General features: G+C 34.8%; 2 protein-coding genes across 3 annotated transcripts; one reads left to right on the forward strand and one right to left on the reverse strand.

The window, feature by feature from the left end:
- Window positions 1-1,519: 1,519 nt before the first annotated feature.
- LOC115929528 (adenosine 3'-phospho 5'-phosphosulfate transporter 1-like) lies at window positions 1,520-7,597 on the reverse strand. The gene is given in 5 exon segments (XM_030998650.1): window positions 1,520-2,278; window positions 2,280-3,082; window positions 3,612-3,721; window positions 4,839-5,117; window positions 7,410-7,597. Coding segments are annotated over 4 exon segments (1,368 nt in total). The 5' UTR covers window positions 5,104-5,117; window positions 7,410-7,597; the 3' UTR covers window positions 1,520-2,088.
- Window positions 7,231-17,942, forward strand: LOC115918238 (delta(3,5)-Delta(2,4)-dienoyl-CoA isomerase, mitochondrial-like). 2 transcript variants are annotated; one of them, XM_030998652.1, is made up of 8 exons: window positions 7,231-7,383; window positions 9,524-9,686; window positions 10,387-10,475; window positions 11,109-11,245; window positions 11,994-12,107; window positions 14,215-14,357; window positions 14,913-15,063; window positions 17,429-17,942. In XM_030998652.1, exons 1-8 carry the CDS (start codon window positions 7,341-7,343, stop codon window positions 17,522-17,524), a joined length of 936 nt encoding a protein of 311 aa, XP_030854512.1. In that variant the 5' UTR covers window positions 7,231-7,340; the 3' UTR covers window positions 17,525-17,942. The 2 variants fall into 2 exon arrangements, with proteins under 2 accessions (XP_030854512.1, XP_030854511.1); XM_030998651.1 differs by having other exon boundaries at window positions 7,233-7,392.
- Window positions 17,943-21,793: the final 3,851 nt, after the last annotated feature.

The raw sequence follows: 21,793 nt of genomic DNA on the forward strand, positions 1-21,793 counted from the left end.
ATCAAGATATTCTTCATTTTTGGATGAACTATTTGGGAAAATGAAATTGTTGTACAAGGCACATTGTATGGCATTGCCCAATAATAATAGTCTTGCAGTTTCATGCAAGTGCATCAATTTAATACAATCTGATGCAAACAATTCAGTTCATTTAACCTATCACCAAAGATTTATACACCCTTATTGGTAATTTATCTTAAGCACACTTAAAAACCTATGAATAAATTAATCAAAGCTAATCAAGTAAAATAGCAACTTATTATTAAAAATTGCCAAAGAAAACTCAATCAGTATACACACCACACACAGACAAATATAAATATCTGAAGAATCCACAAATATCCTGATTGTTGAAGAGTAACTATTTGGTGAGTCTTCTTCAAATTCAAGCTTGCGATATTTAGTTCCAATTCATTTAGATATAGCCTCTTGAAGCATTTCAAATTGAGCAGCACTCTGTCACAATTCACAATTATATCTAAGAACTAATATACACATAAATAATATCTTAAAGAGCTTTCTTACAAGCATATATACTTTGCTCAATCCTTAAGCACACAGATAAAATAACTTTTTAAAGAATGTTAACTAAATTACAGTATTCAATTGTGAAAAACTAGTCTTGTTAAAGAGTAAAGCAAATCAGAAACTACAAATAATCAAAATTAATATCACTGCTGAGAGTAATCAACCTGATTTCAACGCCCATTACTGTTCAGACTGAGAACAGTTATGTAGATTCAGAATTAACTGAGAACTACTGCTGTTACCAAAAATATACCGGTAGTCCGGTACATAAACAAAATGTTTGTACCATCATCAAATTAATATTGATGCACATAATGGCTATTAAAATAACAAAAAACATATCTGACTAACCTAACTTTCCAGGACTAGGGTTAGGACTTAGGAGTAAAGACACCAGAGCATACCTGCCCCCCCCCCCCCCCCCCCCAGTTAAGAAGGTCCCAGAGAAGCCAAATAAAATGGTTGAATGTAAAAAGGCCAGTATTTTTAGGTGCAACTACATTTTACTCAGCCAGTACTCAACTTGGAATAAAATCAACAGAAATTGCACTTTATGGAGAAATCAAATGTAGTGGATGTTGTGGTATCCAACCAGCTTAAGCCAACTCTTCTCATTCAAATACATATGAACCTTTCATAGAAACAAATAAGAATCTCTCGAGGCAAAATTAGGAATGCAATTTGGAGCGCATAGAGGATTGTCTTCAATGATTATTATGCGCTATACAAATCACAATTATTATTAATCTACTTTAGATGCTTTTACACAGAAGTTTTCAGTAAAAGAGAGAATTATAGAATTCCTTCAAAATATGAATGGTTGGCAGCAAAGCAGATACCATACGTATATACTTGTACAGTGTACAGCAGGAAATATACATATTATATTCACAAAGTAATTTTTTTTTTTAAATGTTATCATCTAGCGATATATTGCCAAACTTTGGTACCTCCATTACATTAGATCTCTAGCTGAAAATAATTTTTTTTCTTTTGTACAATTCAGGTTCATTCTTATTAGCTTGAAATGTGCATACACTTCAACATTCACAGTTATAACATTAAGCAGAAAGACAATTTTTGAATGTCAAGACTTTCAATTTGAAACACTCATAACGTCCAAATATACAATTAGTTATTTACAAAGGTCATTGGAGCCATGTCTAGATGATCACTTTAGCTTTGAAAAAAACTAACCTTCAGAGTAAGCTTGCAAATATTCAACTGAGTAAATGGAGAAGAAAGCACTGATGAACCAAACAAAATTATAAAGTTATGCTAGCATGTACTTGAAAGTTGCTGAACTGGTTACTAATAAATAATATTCAGAGGCTTACTTTGATAGTAATGGTTCCAATCATGATACCTTAAAAGTAAATATTTCTGAGTACACATGTATAGAAATTTACTACCATGTGCATCAACATTGTACAGGTGTATTACTCACATGTTTACTCTAGAGTGTCAGTTTCTCTCAAGAGGAGAGCTATCATCTGAACATGGCACAAGGTTAGCACTACATCACAGCACAACTTACAAATCACGAGTACGGCTGCCTAGTCATGTCTTATTTGGACCAATGGATGATTCTTGAGCAGGTGCAGGTTTGGCCTTTTGCCCTGACTTACGCTGTCTTGCATACACCCTGAGGAAGAGAGCCACGAATACCACTAGAATGCCCATGATGCCCTGGATATTGAGGGGATGGCCGTAGATGATGCAGGATAGGAGGATAGCCAGGGCCTGACGTGGTCATGATGATGGTGAAGGTGACCGCACCAAACTGGGAGATGGTATAGAAAATGAAGAGCTGTCCTGTGGCTGAAAACAGCGACAGTAGTCCCACATGAAACATGAAGGTGTTGTATTTGAGCATGAAGCCGATTCCCTCGAAAAACCCACCTTGTTCTATAAGAGACCAACTTGTGAAAAGGCAGGAGAAGAGGTTGACACCAAACATCATCTGAATACTGGACATTTTGTAAGTCTTATACAGGTCTGCTTGCCAGTTAGAGGTGAAACTATCAAAGGCCATATAACCAACCAGGATCATGACCCCTGATATTGTTGTCACGGTTGACCCCTTGTGATCTCCTCCCTGTGACAACAAGAACAGTGCCACACCGACAGAGATCATCACAGCAGTGATGTACTCATAGTACTCATATGTTTTCCCTGATATAACTTTGCCCATGAGCATGACAGGAATGATCTTGGAAGCTTTGGCCAGGACTTGAGTGGGGAAGGTCACAAACTTGAGAGCCTCGTACTGACACCAGCTACTCATGATATTGGACAAGGAGCAGTAGGAATACTTGTACAGAGGTGCAGTATGGCGTGGTTGAGCAGTAAAGTTCATGACACACAGAGCAGCTATGAAAGCAAGAACACGGTTCATGAAAACCAAAAATTGGGAGTTGCTGAATTTCTCTCCAGGATTTTTTGCATCTTTGCCATACTCATGTGCCATGATACGTTCTTGAAGGACTCCCCAAGCTAGGTAGGACCCTTGCAAGCCAGCCACACAAAACAGCAACACCAAGCCACGGTTCATCTGAAAGTAAAATTAAATGTACAAATATTTTAAAGTACTAAACATCATTATCCAAATAAAAAAGAAAAATTTAATTTTCATACAGAAGGGCAATATATGAAAGAAGCACTCTTGCTTTTAATATACTGATTAAGCTCCTACTCATTAATTAATTAATTAAAATAACAATTTAAAAAAATACAAAAAAACATGTAATGATCCATATACATGTATCACCTAATCACCTATATTAGTCAATATAACTTGATTCTAAAGTTGGCAATCCCTTACCAATTTAAAGTAGTATTGATATTTGTGTATATGTCATGGTTTTCAGCATAGCTACATTTCAAAAGCCTGAAATTTTGCTGTCGCCTTCACACAAAAATCAACACCTACTAATGACGTATCAAACAGGAAAAAAAACTTGCATAATGACTACAATGTGATTACGGTAATCTGAATATATTAATGAACTGAAATGGAAACTTAAAGTACTAAATAAATGAAATCATACAAAAGCACAATAGATTAGTTGTGTTGTAATTACCTTTGGTGTTTCTGTCACCACACCTTTGCTACCTCCTTCCTCAAGGCTTGACTTGATTTCATCCAACCCAGCTACACATGATTTGACAGTCTGATACCAACAGCCATGACCTGTACAAACGTATTTGAGATAATCATAATAAAGGTTGAAAAAGTGGCACAATTGAATGGAGTAATGGACAATGTGCATAAAGGAAAAAGGGACTCGTCAACAGGCCCATGGCAATACTTCTTCCCCATTAATTCTACAAAATTATAGAGAACTTAAAATAAAATTTACCAACAATTAAAAAAATATTGATTATTTGAAGATTACACGAGACATGATTTAAAGGCTAAGTCCAGTCCGAAAATAATTAACCTTTAATTCATGTAGAAAAACTAGAGAAATGGAGCAAAACAAATTGAGTAAAATCGGATAACTAATAAGGAAGTTATGATTTTTTTTTAAGTATGAAAAACTACGGAACTTAGAAAATCGCTACACAAATTGTGAATTTGGTTATCAGTTTGTGACGTCATTCAAAATTCATAATTATTGATTCTTATATAAATATTTTATCAAAATTCACATTTGTCATGATTTGAATGAAATAAATTACTCTATATTAGTGCGTCCACACAAAAACATATTACTATCAATATAACTTGGATGCTGGTGTGAGGAAATAAGATTTTAGAAAGAAAATTGGTAATTTGTATTATCAATATAAAGAAAACAATTAGTGGATAGTGAGGAAATGACGTCATAGACTCATGAGTGAGTTGCCAATTTGTCTTGTGATTTTCAAAGTTTTTCATGTCATCAAAAATTCATAACTTTCTTATTAGTTATCAAATTTTGCTCAAACATTTTTTGATTGGTTTGTCTGACTTTCTGCTTCTATTGGAAGTACCGGTAAGTTTTTTTTTGCCCTTTAAGTATATCAATTCATGCAAAAGTAGGATGCATGAACTGGGATATAATTCAGTTATCATAAAGTTTATATAAAGTGCTGGCAGTGCCAGCAATAGCATTTTCAATGTAATTAAGACCCAAATCTATTCCCTGTACCTGAGAAGTTCTCACCACCTCCTCTCTCTCATAGTGCTGGTACTATAAATTTGTATATGTACCAGTACTTAAACCCAACTCTATTCCCTGTACCTGTGAATTCCTCACCACTTCTCTCTCTAGTGCTGGTGCAATACATTGTATATGTGCTTAACCCAACTTTATTCCCTGTACCTTCGGGATCCTCACCTCCCTTCTCTAGGTATCCAGAGCGTCTGATGTAGCTAATCACCAACCATGCAGGAACAATCACTGACAGGTAACCAAGGACATTCAGCCCCAAGCGGATAAACCAGTAGTCCATCCAGCCATCTGAAGAATCCTTGTCGGCTTCTTCAGCATTTGCTACATGAGCGTTGGCCAGGCATAGGACAATGCTAATTATGAGGGTGGCAGTGCCACGACTTGGCTTGTTTGTGGGTTGTCTGAAAACAGTCATCTTCCCTCAATTTTCTGTGGACAAATGAGATAGATATTATAATAAGTCAAAATTTCATTTGCCTGAATTAAAACTGATACACCTTACGAGAGGTTACTACTTTTTCTTAATGATTATGGTTGAACATAGTGTAATGAATGTTTCATCAGACCTGACTTTTGTGAGTGTGCATTATGGTTTAACTTTTCGGTAGCAAATTCTTTTGAATCTTTGTGTAAACTCCATCTACACAAATTTGGTCGTAAAAAACATACCTTACCATGTCCCAGGTACATGCAAAAACCACTGAACTGAAAAACAAATCTAGAACACTGATACCCCCTCAGTGCCCTCACAATGCACAATAAAACGATTAAACAGATATCAAAATATGTGAATCACGATAGCAATAACAACATGAAACCGAGAATTGCAGGAATCAAGTGGTGTGAAACAAAATGGATTTTGAAATAGATTAAATTCACCCTTAGAGAAAGAAAAACTAAGGAGAGGAAAAAAAGGGAGAGACAGAGAAGAAGACAAAAAAAGGAAAATAAGAATTTGAAAAAAAGAGTGGAGAGAGAAGTAGGAGAAATAGGGAAATAGCAGAGCTAGGGATAAGGAAATTGACATGTTGAGAGAGGAAAGAGAGAGAGTGAGAAAAAAAACCTTCCATACTACAGCAGTACTGTCCCAACCCCTCCCACTTTAAAAAAATTCTCCATAGCCCCTTATTCAGGTCTATTCCAATGTACAGTGTTGCTTGTACAAATATATGGAACACTACCATGTTTTCCTCCAGAAGGATAGTGGATACCTTAAACTTTAGAGCACAAGCTCCCCATTCCAAATAAACAAACACACGCATGTCGTTCTTCAACGCACAATAAAGTATGACATTTATTCGGTGTATACAGTATGAGTATTTACTACCAGGGGGGTGTTTCACAAAGATTCTAAGTCGAACTTAACTCTAAGTTGGACTTAAATATTATGGAGAGCCATTTGTAGCCTTATTATGAAATATATTCAAAAGCAAAAATTCAAGTATTTTAGACTTTTCATCAATTCCACATCAAGAACATGAAATCTCCTATGATACATGTAATAGAAAATATGAATGATTTGAATCAACATTTATGCCTTTTAAAATAACTTCTACAAAATATTTTCAAGGATGCTAATGGCTTTCCATAATTGTTAAGTCCAACTTAGAGACAAGTTCAACTTAGGATCTTTGTGAAACACCCCCCCAGGAGTCATAGATTATTATTACCTGTTACACAAGTCCCATAACCAGAAAAACGGTTCACACATACAGCAAACTCATTACAAACTTACAAACACATTATTACATAAATCTGTCAGAATAATATTTCCAGTCAGGTTCACAAATCTATTTTCTTTGTATTCTGTGGGTATGAGATGATGATTGACAAAAACTTTCTTGATACAACCAAGCAAATTTTGCATACCTTATTGATATCATTTAAGGAGTCAAATAAATATATGGCATACAGCTTTGTTAATAGTAACAAAACTTAAAGAATTCCAACATGTCATTATTGAAAAGAAAGGCTCGCGTTAAAACCAAAAGAGGACCGCCCAAGATGGCGGATATCACGTAGTCAAGTACGAGCACTAGCTATATTTTAGAACCTGTACAAGCCTTCTACATATTTCCATCTTCTTCCTCCTCCTCCTCTTCCTCCTCCTCCTCCTCCTTTCCTTCTTCTTCTTCCTCCTCCTCTTCTTCATTTTCATCTCTTTTCTCTTCTTCCTCCTTGGCTTCACTGCAAAGTCTTTCTCTAGTCTTGCAGAAAAATAGAGACTACTAGTATTCTGCTCTACCAGGTTATCCCAATAAATCACATACATACACATGGTCCAATATATTTGATTAAAGCCTGAAAAGAAATACAATTTAAAACATTATTTTTGTATAGATCTAGGTCTGGGCCTACAGCATCAATGTAAACTTGTGGGACTGTTGCAAATATTTAGCAAATCCCATGTCAAGCTAAATCCTGAATCTGAGAAGATTTGGTACTTAAAAAGAAAATAAGGTCCTCATGAACAGAAATTGTGATACTAATATAAATAAAAATATATATTTGAGCTCGCTTTTACCTAATTCTTCGGGTAAAAAGAAGAACTTCTAGAAGTGGAGAGCCAGTTTCGACACGTCAAACAGCAAAATTATCGATATCGCTTGTAGTATCGTCGTATATCGTTCCCGACTTTGTTACAAAATAATCATGAATCGCCTTGCAAAAGTCATTCTGTCAGCATCCAGGAAAGGTAATTTGAGTAAGTATATAATTCACCATTATTCGGAAGGTAGACACGTTGAACCAAGGCCTTTAATAAGTTGTTAGCAGTGATACTGCGTGCATCTCGGCCTCATTCCTCTCTCAGATGAATATACCAAGCGAATAACGGTGTCCCACCATTGTCGCATGCCTAGAGTTTCGGGGTGACGTACATGCACTGAGAGCCCCGTGTTATGTCGCTTTCGTGATCGTGTTGCGTGTAAATCAAATGCCTGAGAGTGTTGCGGGATGGGGGGGGGGGGGGGGGGGGGGGGGGGTCCACTTCCCCACAGAGTTTACACGCTCACACAAGTGTACAACTAGTGGCTTATTTCACGAGAGGAGAAGCAGATTAAATTATTAGTAGCCCTAGACTAGAAATGACATGATGAAGCCAGGTAGAATTGTTAATTTGTAAATGATGTTGTTGTTGTTGTTTTTTTGTGTTTTTTTTGGGGGGGGGGGGGTGAGGGGCAAGAACTGATACAAAAAAAAGAGATCAACCTTGGCCTTGGGAGGGGGGATTTCTGGCATATTTTATGACATAAAAGTCATAATGGTATCCGAGACATGGTGATGGATCCAGGGGCCCGTTTCTCGAAATCAACGACGAGACAGTCAAAACTTTAACCGCCAACTACGGAGATGTCTCTGATCTTCCTTAAACATTTTATGAAGAGTTTACTACTTCTTCTATAGTACTAGCTAGACTGTCTAGACCTTGTGGTATCGATAATTTGGTGAGAGGCGCCAAGACATTGCCGTAGTCGCAATTCCATGTGGTTAAAATTTTGTTAAAGGAAAACTGCAATTATTTAAATGAATTAGGAATATTTTAAAAAATGAAAATAGAACCAGGGAATAAGAGATGCAAAATAATTGGCATATTTTCATGAAATTTTGAAATATAAAAAAGGATAACTCCCTGTTAAGTGAATGTGATGGTGTAGAAAGATAGCTGGAGGACATGAAAAAAGGAAGGCAACTTATGCCATGTGTGTCTCGTAAGAGAGTATCAATTGACTTCTCTGGGCTATTCAGTAGTTGTTAATTCTTCGGAAGTGCTTACAAGTTGCATGTGACGAAAGGAATTTATCCTAAACTGAATTTCATTATGAAATTGTGTTTTCTTACAGAATGACTTGATTTCTTTTTTTCACCCCTTTCATAGTTTCATTACATATTGTTCTGATTGATTCTGTTGATGATTTTCCTTAGTAAAGAAATGCAGATAAAACATTTTAACAAGATCATGTAATTTTGTGACATTAGAATGAAGCCTCAATACTTTGGGTAAAATAATACAATTGCTTGAATACTTGTGATTTATACACTGATTATTTGATGACATGCATCATGTTCATTAATTTAAAGGTTATCCTAGATAAGTTTGTTAACAAATTAACAAAAATAGAATAGTGAGCCTCACTATGAATATGACTGACAAAGAAAGCGGACAAAATATACAGTTCCTCAGGTAGACAAAGGAACATCCCTTCACTGCTATTATGTAAAAATGTGTAGAACAGGTGTCACTTGAGAATTAACCTTTTTACATAATAGCAGTGAAGGGATGTTCTTTTGTCTACCCGAGGAACTGCATATTTTGTCCGCTTACTTTGTCAGTCATATTCATAGTGCCTATAAGAGACCAATTCATAAACAATCGGTAATTCACAAAATGTTTTTTGTCCTCATATTTTTTTTTTTTACCAGTAGTTTTATTCACCCCATTTTTTGATATTATCAATTATCAGTGTACTCTAGTCTTAGCCATGAGGTTGAAATTCAAGGCTACTTATCGTTAAATACATTTCATAATAAAAACGGTAATGCAAATGTGATCTGATTAGGCCATATAGGACCATTGTATAATTATTAGAAGGGGATGATTAGGGGGGGTGTAGGTGATAGAGAATTATATTGATTTAGATTTTTGAAATGTATTTTGTAAAGTTATATGATTACTGTCATAGGACAAGGATTCATGTATTCTGTTCAATTCTATTAAGGCATGTACACTCTGTAATATTATCAATGCAATGTTGGTTACAATGTCTTATTGGCTGCTTTATTTCGGAAGTGTGTCAGTCTGAAATTAAAGTTCTTCTTTTTCCATGTTATAACAGCCAACATAGGCCTTGCAAGTACTCTGGCTAGGAGCATGTCTTCAGGAGGGCTTTCAAAATATAATTTTGAGTCACTCGCTGTGACAAGTCCCCAGGAGTTTATCTACAAGGTTGAGGTGAACAGGCCAGAGAAACGTAATGCTATGAACAAAACATTTTGGAGGTAAGCATTATTTCATATTGATTTGATTTTTTGCCTTTGAATTAGCGCTATTGTTTATTTATCCATTTCATTTATACTTCCAGTATCAGCAGTATGAAGTGCCTCTGCATGCAATTGAACTCAACATTGGAACTGTATTCAGTGTACGTCTCTGTCCCCCAAAATAAAAATAGAAAACATGGTTTATTTCTAATTCGATACCAGTGATTTACAGATGTTGCTGAAATGACATGATTTTCCGGGGAAGGGGGGGGGGGGGGTGGGGTGGGGGTTCCACTTTTTTTCTCTTCTCTGCCCCCCCCCCCAGTTTTTGCTCCTCACGCCACTGCTGTCTGTTGGTGAGATCAATTTAAAGAAAGTAAAATTAAAAAACATGACCAAAAAATGCAGAGGGTTCATAAATGACATTAGAAAAATTAGGATATATTGTATTGTACAGTATTTATGTATTGTAATGTATTTATATTAATGTATCCATGATAAAACTCACATTCACCCAAAACGGACTACTTTTCAGCAAGTCCATGCTTAGTCAACAACAGTTTTAATTAAACATGTTATTAATTCAGATTTATTATTCCTGTATTAAATGAATTATGAATCATAATTATAAGTATAATTTTCCAACATAATTAATAACAATCATCAATGAAACCACAATTTCACAAGAAGAACAATTTTTTATTTTTTATTCTTTTAGAGAGATGGTAGAATGTTTTAATACCATTGCAACTGACGAAGACTGCAGAGTAGTACTATTAACTGGGGCAGGCAAGACATTTTCTGCTGGTAAGTTGGAAACATGAACCACATCCACTGCTGTCTCACAATCTTAATGTAATTGCTCTTACCCCTTTTTATATTCTATGTGTTATTCTTCGTTTCTTCTTCTTTCTCTGACATTCTCTTACCAATTGAATATATGGCTGTGTATATTATTTTCTGCTGTCTTTTTCTTCTGATTCACTTAAGTAATCAGTATTTCATTCTATTTTATTGATATGAGATAGTATTTGTGTTATTTGTACATATGTGAAGATGAATAAACTTTCATTTGATCTATTGGTCTTTGGTAAATTAATATATTTATTATAGTGGCATGGAATGCAATTTTGCTCCTACAGTATAAATATTAATTAAGTTTATACTTGCATTGCTTTGTGTAAATGCATCTATGTGTCTTATTTTAAGTACCTGAAATGAACAGTGTTTTCATTTGTTTCAATACTAGCTTTAATCATTCATGTGACTCAGCCAACTGAAAGCATTGTTCAGTTTTTATTAGATTACTTGGTTTTATGATATTTTTCTTGGTTTATTTGTGAATAGTAAAGTCAATGGTCTGATCTTACTTTGTGTGTACTCTTCTATGAACATAATATTGATTATGATGCCATATTTAACTATATTTTTTCTTGGCAGGTATTGATCTACAGGATAATGCTGAATTGATGCAGGGCGCTATTCCGGGATCAACTGATCTTGATGTATCACGTATCGCCTATAAACTCAGATCCAAGATCAAGGAGTATCAAGAGTCTTTCTTTGTTATTGAGAAGGTCAGTTTAGCTTGTCATAAAATAAAATAGAATTTGAAAAACTTATGAAAAAACTGTCAAATGGCTCCTGCGCAGTTAAAGGTCTAAGAGATCAAATGTCCATTAGACAGAAGCTTTTGGCCCATGAAAATATGGTTTAATGATTAACCCTTCAAAAAGTTGTTACAAAGATATAAGACCATATCTTCATTCATTTGAGTCTTCTGTCTTTTGAATATTTATTAAAGCTTGTGCTTGTGTTCTAAACAACTAGCATTATTCTTTGAAATGTAGTGAACTGAGCATTTAAACAGTGTTTACACATGTAGTGCATCAGATGGTTCGTAGTTCAAGTCCCACTGTGGACATAATGTCCCTTGGCAAGACATAAACCTGCATTTTCCACTCCCCACCCAGGTGATGTAAATGGAAACCTGGTAGGAAGAATTTCCTTGAATGCAGCGCCTAATCAGGGCTGTTAGGCTAATGTAGGACTACTAATAGTACAGCGATTAGATACATTAGTATTCGGTGCTATTATAATGTTACTATCATTATTATCAAGATACTTTTGTGTATAGTATGATTTTCTCTGCTATACTGTATGAGAATGCTGTGATTCTTGTAACCAGGCAGCAAGACCTAAGAATCTATTGATAATAATCTTTGATAGATGTTGTGTTTACATTTAGTCTCATTTGAAAAAAAAAGAGTTGCTTCTTTATGTTATGAAATAATAATTGGTCAGTATTTGTCATTGTTCTGATAGTGTCCTAAGCCAGTGATAGCAGCCGTCCAGGGGGCCTGTTTAGGAGGAGGACTCTGTATGATCTCTGGATGTGATATTAGGTTGTGTACTGAAGATGCTTGGTTCCAAATTAAGGTAAGTAAGCTCCATTTATCATCCCATCTCCAAAATGATATTAGTTCAGAGTGATGTGAGGCTTAGTTAATTATTTGCTGCTCCAGTAATGCAAACAAAACCAAAGTCCACTCTCACTGTCCTGAAGTGGTCATATTTGATTTGTTCAAGCTATTTTTGTTTGCATTATCATGCTGCAAAGTGAACTTGTTTGTCCAGTATTGTTAACACTTTATTATACAGCACTGTGAGAGTAAAAAATAATCTGGGTTGATTTGCATGTGTAGCTTATGGAAGATTTTCATTCCAAATGTACCATGTATTCTCAATAGTTAATTTTTCAATCATGCAAGCTTTATAAAGCAGCTCCAGTAGGAGACATACAGTAAAAGGTGTAATGTGTTTGTTAGACCAGCGTAAGGTCCTCACTAGTTTGAAATGTTCTTTAACAAATAGAATTAAATAACTACATGTCCAGAGATGCCAACCAGTACGATAACAAGAGTGGAATATGTTTTGTAATACCCATAAAAACAACAGAATCACATGGAAACATGTACCAGTTAACCCCCGCAACCCCAATAAAAACTTTGCTTTACAATTTTCTTTTAAAATTGTAATGAAAGAGCAAACATTTTACTTGACCGTACGTACCAGTATCACATTTCTCTGAAATTTTACTGGCCCAGAGCCAACCGGCCATTGGTAGTGTCGAGTTTTCGTGAAAATCTGATTTTTCTCTCCAAAATCTGATTTTTTAGGATACTCAGTCTGTTTTTTTGTGTTAAGAGGTTGGCATCTCTGCATGTCAATAAGTTTCTCCCTTTATTATTTTGTCAGCTAGAAAATGTAATAGCATGAAATTGAAATTTAATATAGTATTATTTTTGTTAAAGGTTAAATTCAAAGAAAATCACAAATATGTCAACTAATGTATCACTAGAAACTGGTAAGCTAACAGATGGCCATCGTACACGTTTTAGGTGAACTACATATCAGGTGATTTATAAAAAAATATAAAAACAACCACCTCCATAGCAGCTGGGATACACGAGAGATTCGCCGGAAAAATAACAATGTTTTAATGACGTCACTATATGGACCAATACTAGCCAAGCAGACGGCATCCCATAAAGAATGAACATAATTGCAAAGCTATTGTTTGTCAAATTATAATGAGTTTAGTGTATATAAATGTAATGGCATGTCAAACCATTCAAAACGGGATATGACCCGATTCTGATAACTAAAATCTTTTGCTTGTAAATACACAGGATAGGGGTTAATTAACAATCAAAGAAACCAGACTTTCAAATTGAAAACCCCCCGGAATGATATTAAGGACGGCTTTTGTTCCCTCTTGAAACGCCAAACATACCGCGGTGTGTGCAGCTGAATATACAATGGTGTCTTATTTTGTTTACAAGCGACAGATTCCTTTATTTTTGTATCCCTGCATTTGTCATCAAAATAAAACCATGCGCGGGATTTAGAGTGAGGCAATAGATTGCACATTTAGCCCGACGGTAGTGAAGTAAGAGAAAGAACTCAAAAGAAGATGAAAACACAGGCACTGAAAATGTGTGAGATGTCATGGGGCATCGTCTGCTTGTGCAAATCATGTCCATACTGTGATCTCACACATCTCGGCAGCGTTCGGAGAGCTCTTCAGGTGCTATGCCGGGGCTGTATTTAAGCGTTATGTAATTTATAATAATCATTACTTCGAATGTTTCCAAGCATTGAATTTTGATAACCTTGTCGAATCAAAGAGTCAACTGTGCAATAATGAAAATAAAGTTACTTTTTGAAATCAATGAATATCTGCTTTAATGCTATAGGTATTATCAGGAAGAGGATACATCATTTTGCTCCTATTTCAATGATTTCAGTGGCAGCAAAAATTTTAATTCATATGAATGCCTGGTTATTTAATACCCTCATATACATGGAGGTAGGTTTGACCCTTGTCATAAGAAAGTAATTAATTTATTAAAATAACAAAAACAAACAACAACATAATTATTATTTATTGAATAACATTACTGTAGATTTAACATTTACTTTGTAAAAGTTGCAACCAAAATAATTCAAATTACGAAAAGTTCTGGTTGTGTGGTTTATACAGGAAACAGAACTTGGTCTAGCTGCAGATGTAGGAGTGCTTCAGTGGTTACCAAAGAAGACATCTAATGACAGTCTGCTTCGAGAGCTCTGTTTCACAGCAAGGAAGTTTGATTCAAGTGAAGCCAAGGAATTAGGTCTGATCAGGTGAGAGATGATCTCTTTATTCATATATTACCATCTTATCTTCATTTTTTTTTATCAGTTTCTCTGTATCAATTCATTATTTTATCCTTAAGACCCCTTTTATTCTCCCTTTTACTTATTTTTTTAACAATTATAGAAAGTTTATGGATTCATATAAGATAAAACTGAATAAAATTATCCATGTGCCATTTAAAGTTTGCCTTATAAAAATTTGTTTATTTTCCGATCAATTACGATAAATATGCATTTCCAGAAATTGATAAATTTTGAAGTCAAATATGTTTCAGTTAATACTCAAATGTGTAGTGATTAGGTGTAATTGCCCATTAATTTTCTTTTTCACCACCATCCATTGTTTTTCTTTAGATTCAAAATGATGCTTTGTACTCTAGAAGTTCCAATTATCAGTGTTTAAGAAATCATTTACAACCATGTTTGTAACTTCATTTTGCTGTAGAGATCTGTATTCATTTATTGTTCACAAATGTGTAATAAATTAATTATTCTATCCTTTTTTGTTTTAAATGTATCTTTGTCTAACTTGGCGTTGGGTAGTCGCCTGTACCCAGACCAAGAAGCCATGATGGGTGGTGCTATGGAGCTAGCAGCAACTATCGCCAGTAAGAGTCCAGTGGCTATGCAGGGCACTAAAGTTAATCTGAACTACAGCCGAGATCATACCGTAGCAGAAAGCTTCGAGTATATTGTAAGTCAAGAGTAGAATCCAGTAATCCACAGACATCACTTTCAGATTTCACACAAATCACTGTCATATTCCTTAAAGAGGACAGTCACCAAACAACCTAGACAAATATAATCATTACAGTTCATTGTAATTGTGTAAAGAATATCAGTTAGATTTATAAAATGTGAAATAATACTGTATATCAACATTTTAAATATGATTAATATTTCCTGATCATTGGATTAATTACTATTCTGCACATATAGTGCACCACTCCTCTGGGGAGCATTACAGCCAGTCGCCTTGTACAGATATGCACAAATCAAAATCACATCCTACTACTCGAAAATACCAGTTATACCCGGCTGGAGAGAAGTAATGCAGATGAAAATACTGTACCGGCCGTCGCCCTCGTTGAGGGCGTCGACCGCATCGTCCCTACCTTCCCTCACAGCGAGCCTGGTATATGTGGCCATATCTCGTGGAAGAGAGATAGAAGCGATGTATCTTATAAAATCCTAATTCGTTTCAGTCAAAATATATGACTATAGAAATACAGGTAAATGGAATAACTAAATTGACACTCAAAAAGAAGAACACATTTTGTTTGAGACAAGATTTTAGTTTGAACACAAAAACAAAAAAACTTCATTTAATCATTTCTTTCTTTACATCAATAATATTATCGCCACTGTTACAAATTTAATAAATCTCTATATAATATATATATATATACACACAAGTTAATACTTATGTTTATAAAATCTGTTTGTTATAACACTGTAAATTGGTAATGGACTTTAAATTAACTAACCTGTTTGTTTATAAAGGAGAGTTTAGGGAATTAGTAAATGTTATTTAAAGTTCAATGTGAAGTTTAAGTTTGGACCAATTTGTTGGGCGGCTCTTGCGAGTCGTCGTTGGACCAATTTGTTGCGCGACTCTTGCGAATCGCCCCGAATCCGAAAAATCTATCTTATATATACACTGTATGCGTACGTGGGGGAAATCTATGCGCGTGCTGTAAGCAACGCCGCGATCATGCACAGAGCTAGATGCGCGCGTACACATTGCAACTGGTCCTTATAAAGTTCAAAATCTTTATTAATTCAATATTAAATGCTTATTTATTCCAACCGTTACACTGCTTAAGTAATGGAAACATTACAATGCGTTTATTTGAAACTTTATACAAGGCATAAGATAAATATTTCAAGCTCTCCTTTGTAATAAGAGCAGAAATTTAACAAACAAATATTTCATAGCATGAATTTGGGATTCACTGTCATATTTACATAATGCGCGTAAACCGCACAACCTGAATTCCGATCCTAGTTAATAAACTAAAGAAGTACAAAATTCGAATTCTCTTACGTTTTTGACAAGAGATTGTTAAGACAATAATATGATATTAGGGATAATTTGCTTGTCTATCTGAATAAATATACAACTTAATCACATATTTCATAAATAATGAATTTTTAGGCATATTACTACGATTTATAGATTGGATCTAGTGAGTAGTGTGTCGGAAGCAACGTACGCGTATGCTTCCGGTTGTGTTTATACGTGAAGCAGTTCATACTAGACTTCTTAAAACTAGAAACTTTTGCTTGTAAGCAGGTATTTATACACAGAAACACACACAATCCAGACTATAACTCGCAGCGGTACTAGTTAATCAAGATAATGTTTACCTATAAATGAAGAATGTGAAGGAAGTGATGAGAAATAGGCTGGCTGAATGCAAGATCTCGGAGTGAGCGAGAGAGAGAGAGAGAGAGAGAGAGAGAGAGAGAGAGAGAGCATAGAGAGAGAGAGAGGGAGACAGAGGAGAAAAGACAGAAATAAGACAAGATTGAGAAAAGAAAGGATGGGATGATTCAAGCTGCATGTTTTCAGAAGTTTCAGATAAAAGATATGACAGCTAGCATGGAAGTCAGTTTACAAGTATAATATTGTGAGGGTGGATCGTTACAATACCTTGACTAAGGACACGAGTTGTGTGCCTTGCTTTAATAAAACCTACAGCCATCACATCTCCACTCAAGTATTTAAACCACTTGAAATGTCTTCTATACTATTTTGGAGTCTGAGAGAAAATAAAGAGAGATTGATGTGAGACGTGATGGAGGCATACTGTTCAGTTTGCATGTTGTAATGGTGCATTACCTGAAGTATGTGCAAATTGTATGCTCATTTATTATATCTGTAGAGAATGATACTCTTGTCTCTTAATACACAATAGAGGAGATTGAATTGATGTGTGCCATGCATAATTAATTCTTTGTCATTACAAACTTATGAACAAATATTACAGACCAAAGATAGTCATGAATATTGAAGAGTGTTGTCTAATCTTTGCATTCTTTGTTTTTTCCTGTAGGCAACGTGGAACGCAGCCCATCTACAGACTGAGGATCTTGCAAAAGCAGTCATGGCAAGCATGACAAAATCAAAGGCAGAGTTTTCAAAGCTGTGAGATGATCAATCAAATTGTAAACGTGAAAGAAGGAAAACCTATTATAGCAAATGCTTCAGCACCATGTGTACAACTCTGTTATATGAACTCTTATCATGGTAAACCAGGAATGTTATGTGAAAATTATTGGGGCAGCGTTGTGTGGTAAGAAAAATTTGTTATAACTATGGAAAAATATATAAATACTGGGTGATTTTGTTGAAATATATTCCAGTCTAAACATGCTTGGTTTTGGCCATGTTAAAAAAGACGTAGTGATCCCTGTCTTGAGGTAAGAGTAAAGTATTATATCATTTGAAATTTATCATAACAAATAGGCAGATGGAATTTTATGACTCATTCAAGAACTTAAGATTGATTTAGATCCATCACAACATTTTGTCATTCAGGGTCAAGGTATACTTTGAAAATACACTTTTTTAAGGAAACTCTGGTGAACTGGCATTGTTTTGTTAATTTTTATTTTGATGGATTATTTTACAATGGTTGTGATAGATCTTACATTCCCAGACTCCCTTGATCATAGGTGTAAATGTTCAGCAAAACTTTGCAAAGGAACATCTTTATTTACCATAACATTTATTATGTTTAAAATCATTTTAGGTCATATATTTCATGCTGCATTTCATTGTAAATAAAAGAAACATATTCAAATCAATTTAAAGGCCTACATGTAGCAGCTAAAGATTACTTCAATTAAAAAAAATATATAAAGTTTAAAATAATGGAAATTATATTTTCTTCTGACAAGTCTGATTGTTTGACACTTGCATTTAATGTTATTGTGTATTTCTAAGTGATTGTAGACAGATTGATCCGTAAGTCTTTTTTAAATACTTAAATAGCTATTGAAAGATTAACCTAATTGACCTAATTGACAGATTAGTTTGGTTGAATAGGTCAACTACTTGGAACTAGTAGGCCCTGGGTTCACATCCCATCCCGGTGGGCTACGGGAGCTTCTTTGGCATTATGGTAAAATGCCGGGATTAGTGATTATTCATCTTCGTGCCTAGGATTGGCCTTGTGTTAAAATAAGATTGATCTTTGCATTTATAGGTAGTAATCCAGAAGAAATGTACATAATTGGTTATCCACTAGATCTCTACTCAATTTGTTAATTTCTTTGATTTGACTGGATAAGAAGAAAGATAACCACATTTATAAAGGAAGTTATTTATATGGAAGAGGTGAAAGTACATTTAACAGGGTATTACAACTGGGCCCCTGCTTATAAAAGTTGCAGTTTATTACATTCAGTTGGTAATCACAAACTTACAATTGCCTGTCTCTTGATATACAGCATTGCGATTCATTTCTATATCAAGTTAATTTGCAGTCTCTTTGGATAAATTGCAACTCTTGATAAGACAGAGCACTGATGGTTGTCACATTATTTAGATTTTTTTTGTTTACACGAGAAAGGTGATCTCTATTGATCAAGAAAGCTTATGTTTCTTCATTATTGTGACACTTGCTGCACAATGCCTTTATTTTTATGCCTCCGTTACGAAGTAGCCGGAGGCATTATGTTTTCGGGTTGTCCGTCCGTCCGTACGTCCGTCCGTCCGTACGTACGTCCGTACATCCCGTTCTCGTGATCGCGTTATCTGAAGAACCGATTGATGGATTCCTGCCAAACTTTGGTCATGTATGTATCTTGCAAAGCCGATGAACTGATTAGATTTTGGGGTCACAAGGTCAAAGGTCAAAGGTCACAGGGCTCATTATGTATGCAAAAACAGCTCGTGATCGCGTTATCTGAAGAACCGATTGATGGATTCCTGCCAAACTTTAGTCATGTATTTATCTTGCAAAGCCGATGAACTGATTAGATTTTGGGGTCACGAGGTCAAAGGTCAAAGGTCACAGGGCTCATTATGTATGCATAAACGGCTCGTGATCGCGTTATCTGAAGATTAGATTGATGGATTCCTGCCAAACTTTGGTCATGTATTTATCTTGCAGAGCCAATGAACTGATTAGAGTTTGGGGTCACGAGGTCAAAGGTCAAAGGTCACAGGGCTCATTATATATGCAAAAACAGCTCGTGATCACGTTATCTCAAGAACAGATTGATGGATTCCTGCCAAACTTTGTTTATGTATGTTACTTGCAGAGCCGATGAACTGATTAGATTTTGGGGTCATGAGGTCAAAGGTCACGCGGCTCATTATGTATGCAAAAATGGCTTGTGATCGCATTATCATTAGAACAGATTGATGGATTCCTGCCAAACTTAGATCATGTATGTATCTTGCAGAGCCAATGAACTGAGTAGATTCTTGGGTCATGAGGTCAAAGGTCATGGCTCATTATGTATGCAAAAATAGCTTGTAATCACGATATTTTGAGAACCTGTTAATGGATTACAAATGAACTTGAATTTGAAAAATTTCTTCCGTTTTGGTTGGTAAAATTGCTCTATGACGGAGGCATCATTTTCGACTGCGCGCAGTCAAATTCCATCTAGTTTATTTGTATTTTGCCAATATGTGAAGAAAATTGAAATACTGTATATATAATTGTATACATGCATAAATGATGAATAAAATTTAGATAACCAAGTTTTCCATCTTGGTTGACTTTATTTCATATTTAAGCTGAAGTAATTTTACATTTTAAATTTGGCTTTACTGGGCATTAGGTGGTGTGAAGGCTGAATAACTAAATCATTTTGTGAATTTCATTGTGTGCCTTTTTAGAAAGATGCAATGAATTCAGACAAGGAATGTACAATGTGAAAGGAAAAAAAGGAATTCTGAAGTTATGACCATTCTTTGACTACATCTGTTATCACATCTCAGTCCACATATCATCCAAATTGTGAACATTGATGTCACTATTTCAGCAATCAAAGGTAAAAGATTTAGAAATGTATGTTTATACCCTTTAGCCAGGTACACAATCTTTATTACATTGTCACAATCATATTCCCACATTTTTTTACCTAATCTCCTTATCTTATTCCCTCTTTCTTCTCTCTGTCTCTGCCTCTCTCTTTCTCTCTCTGTCTATCTCTATCTATCTCTGTCTATCTCTCTCTCTCTCTCTCTCTCTCTCTGGCTCCCTGACCCTCTCTGTATCTGTCTCTTTCTCTCTGTCTCTATTATGTCTCTCTCGTAATCATGAAGTAGACTTGCAACAAAAATATTGCAATTTTCTTCATACACTTCAATATAATTTGCGAACAAATAATAAGTTCATAATGTTTACAAATATCTGTAAACTTGATTTGAATGATTTTTCTGAGTAACGTATTTAACACAATGGAAAACTCATGGGCTGAAGAAAAACGATATATATATATTTTTCTTTCTTGTGCATTTTATTTACAACTATTTACACTATACATAACATCTTACATCAAAAATACCACCATTGAATTTAATCAAAATGATTTAAATTATATTAGATATTGTAAAGCATAAAGTCCTTTTTAACTCCAAATTTTTCATCTAAAATTTAGCTTGACTCTTAGCTGGAAAGGCATTACAATTATTTTAGATCAGAAGCAATATTTTTTTAAAGTAATTCATCTATATATATTTGACAAGAATGTTACTTTCTTCAAGAAAACTATTGATATTGCTATTTGAATTCTTTTTAGAATTTCAAGATGGATAATTTTCAATACTGCCACTGAGGTACAAATACATTTGCCAGGCTTTGATATGAAATAATATGAATTTCAAAGGCTAGATATCAAACATAAATTCAGAAACCTATTTTATGGTTAAAATGGCATCATAGGGTGATTGCCTGTTCAAAGCCCAATACAGCTCTCAATGCCCAGCAATATAATTCTATATTACTGGTCTAAACGGCATTCAGATATGTTAAAGGTACTTAGTAACATTGTGATGGTTGATTTCACAAATCTGTTGAATCATGATGCAAAACACGTAAACTTATGTGTGTATGAATGGATTATCCAACTACGATGCCCCAAATCCAAAATTAATTCACGCAATATGAAGATTTTTAACAAAGTTCAACGGGTTTTCGAATTCTCCCAACCATTTTTGATTTTTCCCAACCATTTTTCCATGAAAAAAGACATAAAAACAGGCTATAAAAAATCTGCCAACACTTAAACGTCTGGAATGGAATGTAGAGCCATTTTATTGCTTTATTGATTTCCATTCACCTAAAATGTAATTAAATTGTAATAATATAGTTGGGAGAATTAAGGAATCGATCGGATCAGTTTTTCCCAATTTGTACCATGAATAATGGTCCGTTTTAGCTCAAATTTTCAGATTATCT

This window comes from Strongylocentrotus purpuratus, unplaced genomic scaffold, assembly GCF_000002235.5.
Source record: "Strongylocentrotus purpuratus isolate Spur 01 unplaced genomic scaffold, Spur_5.0 spur5_scaffold_5, whole genome shotgun sequence".
NCBI lineage: Eukaryota > Metazoa > Echinodermata > Echinoidea > Camarodonta > Strongylocentrotidae > Strongylocentrotus > Strongylocentrotus purpuratus.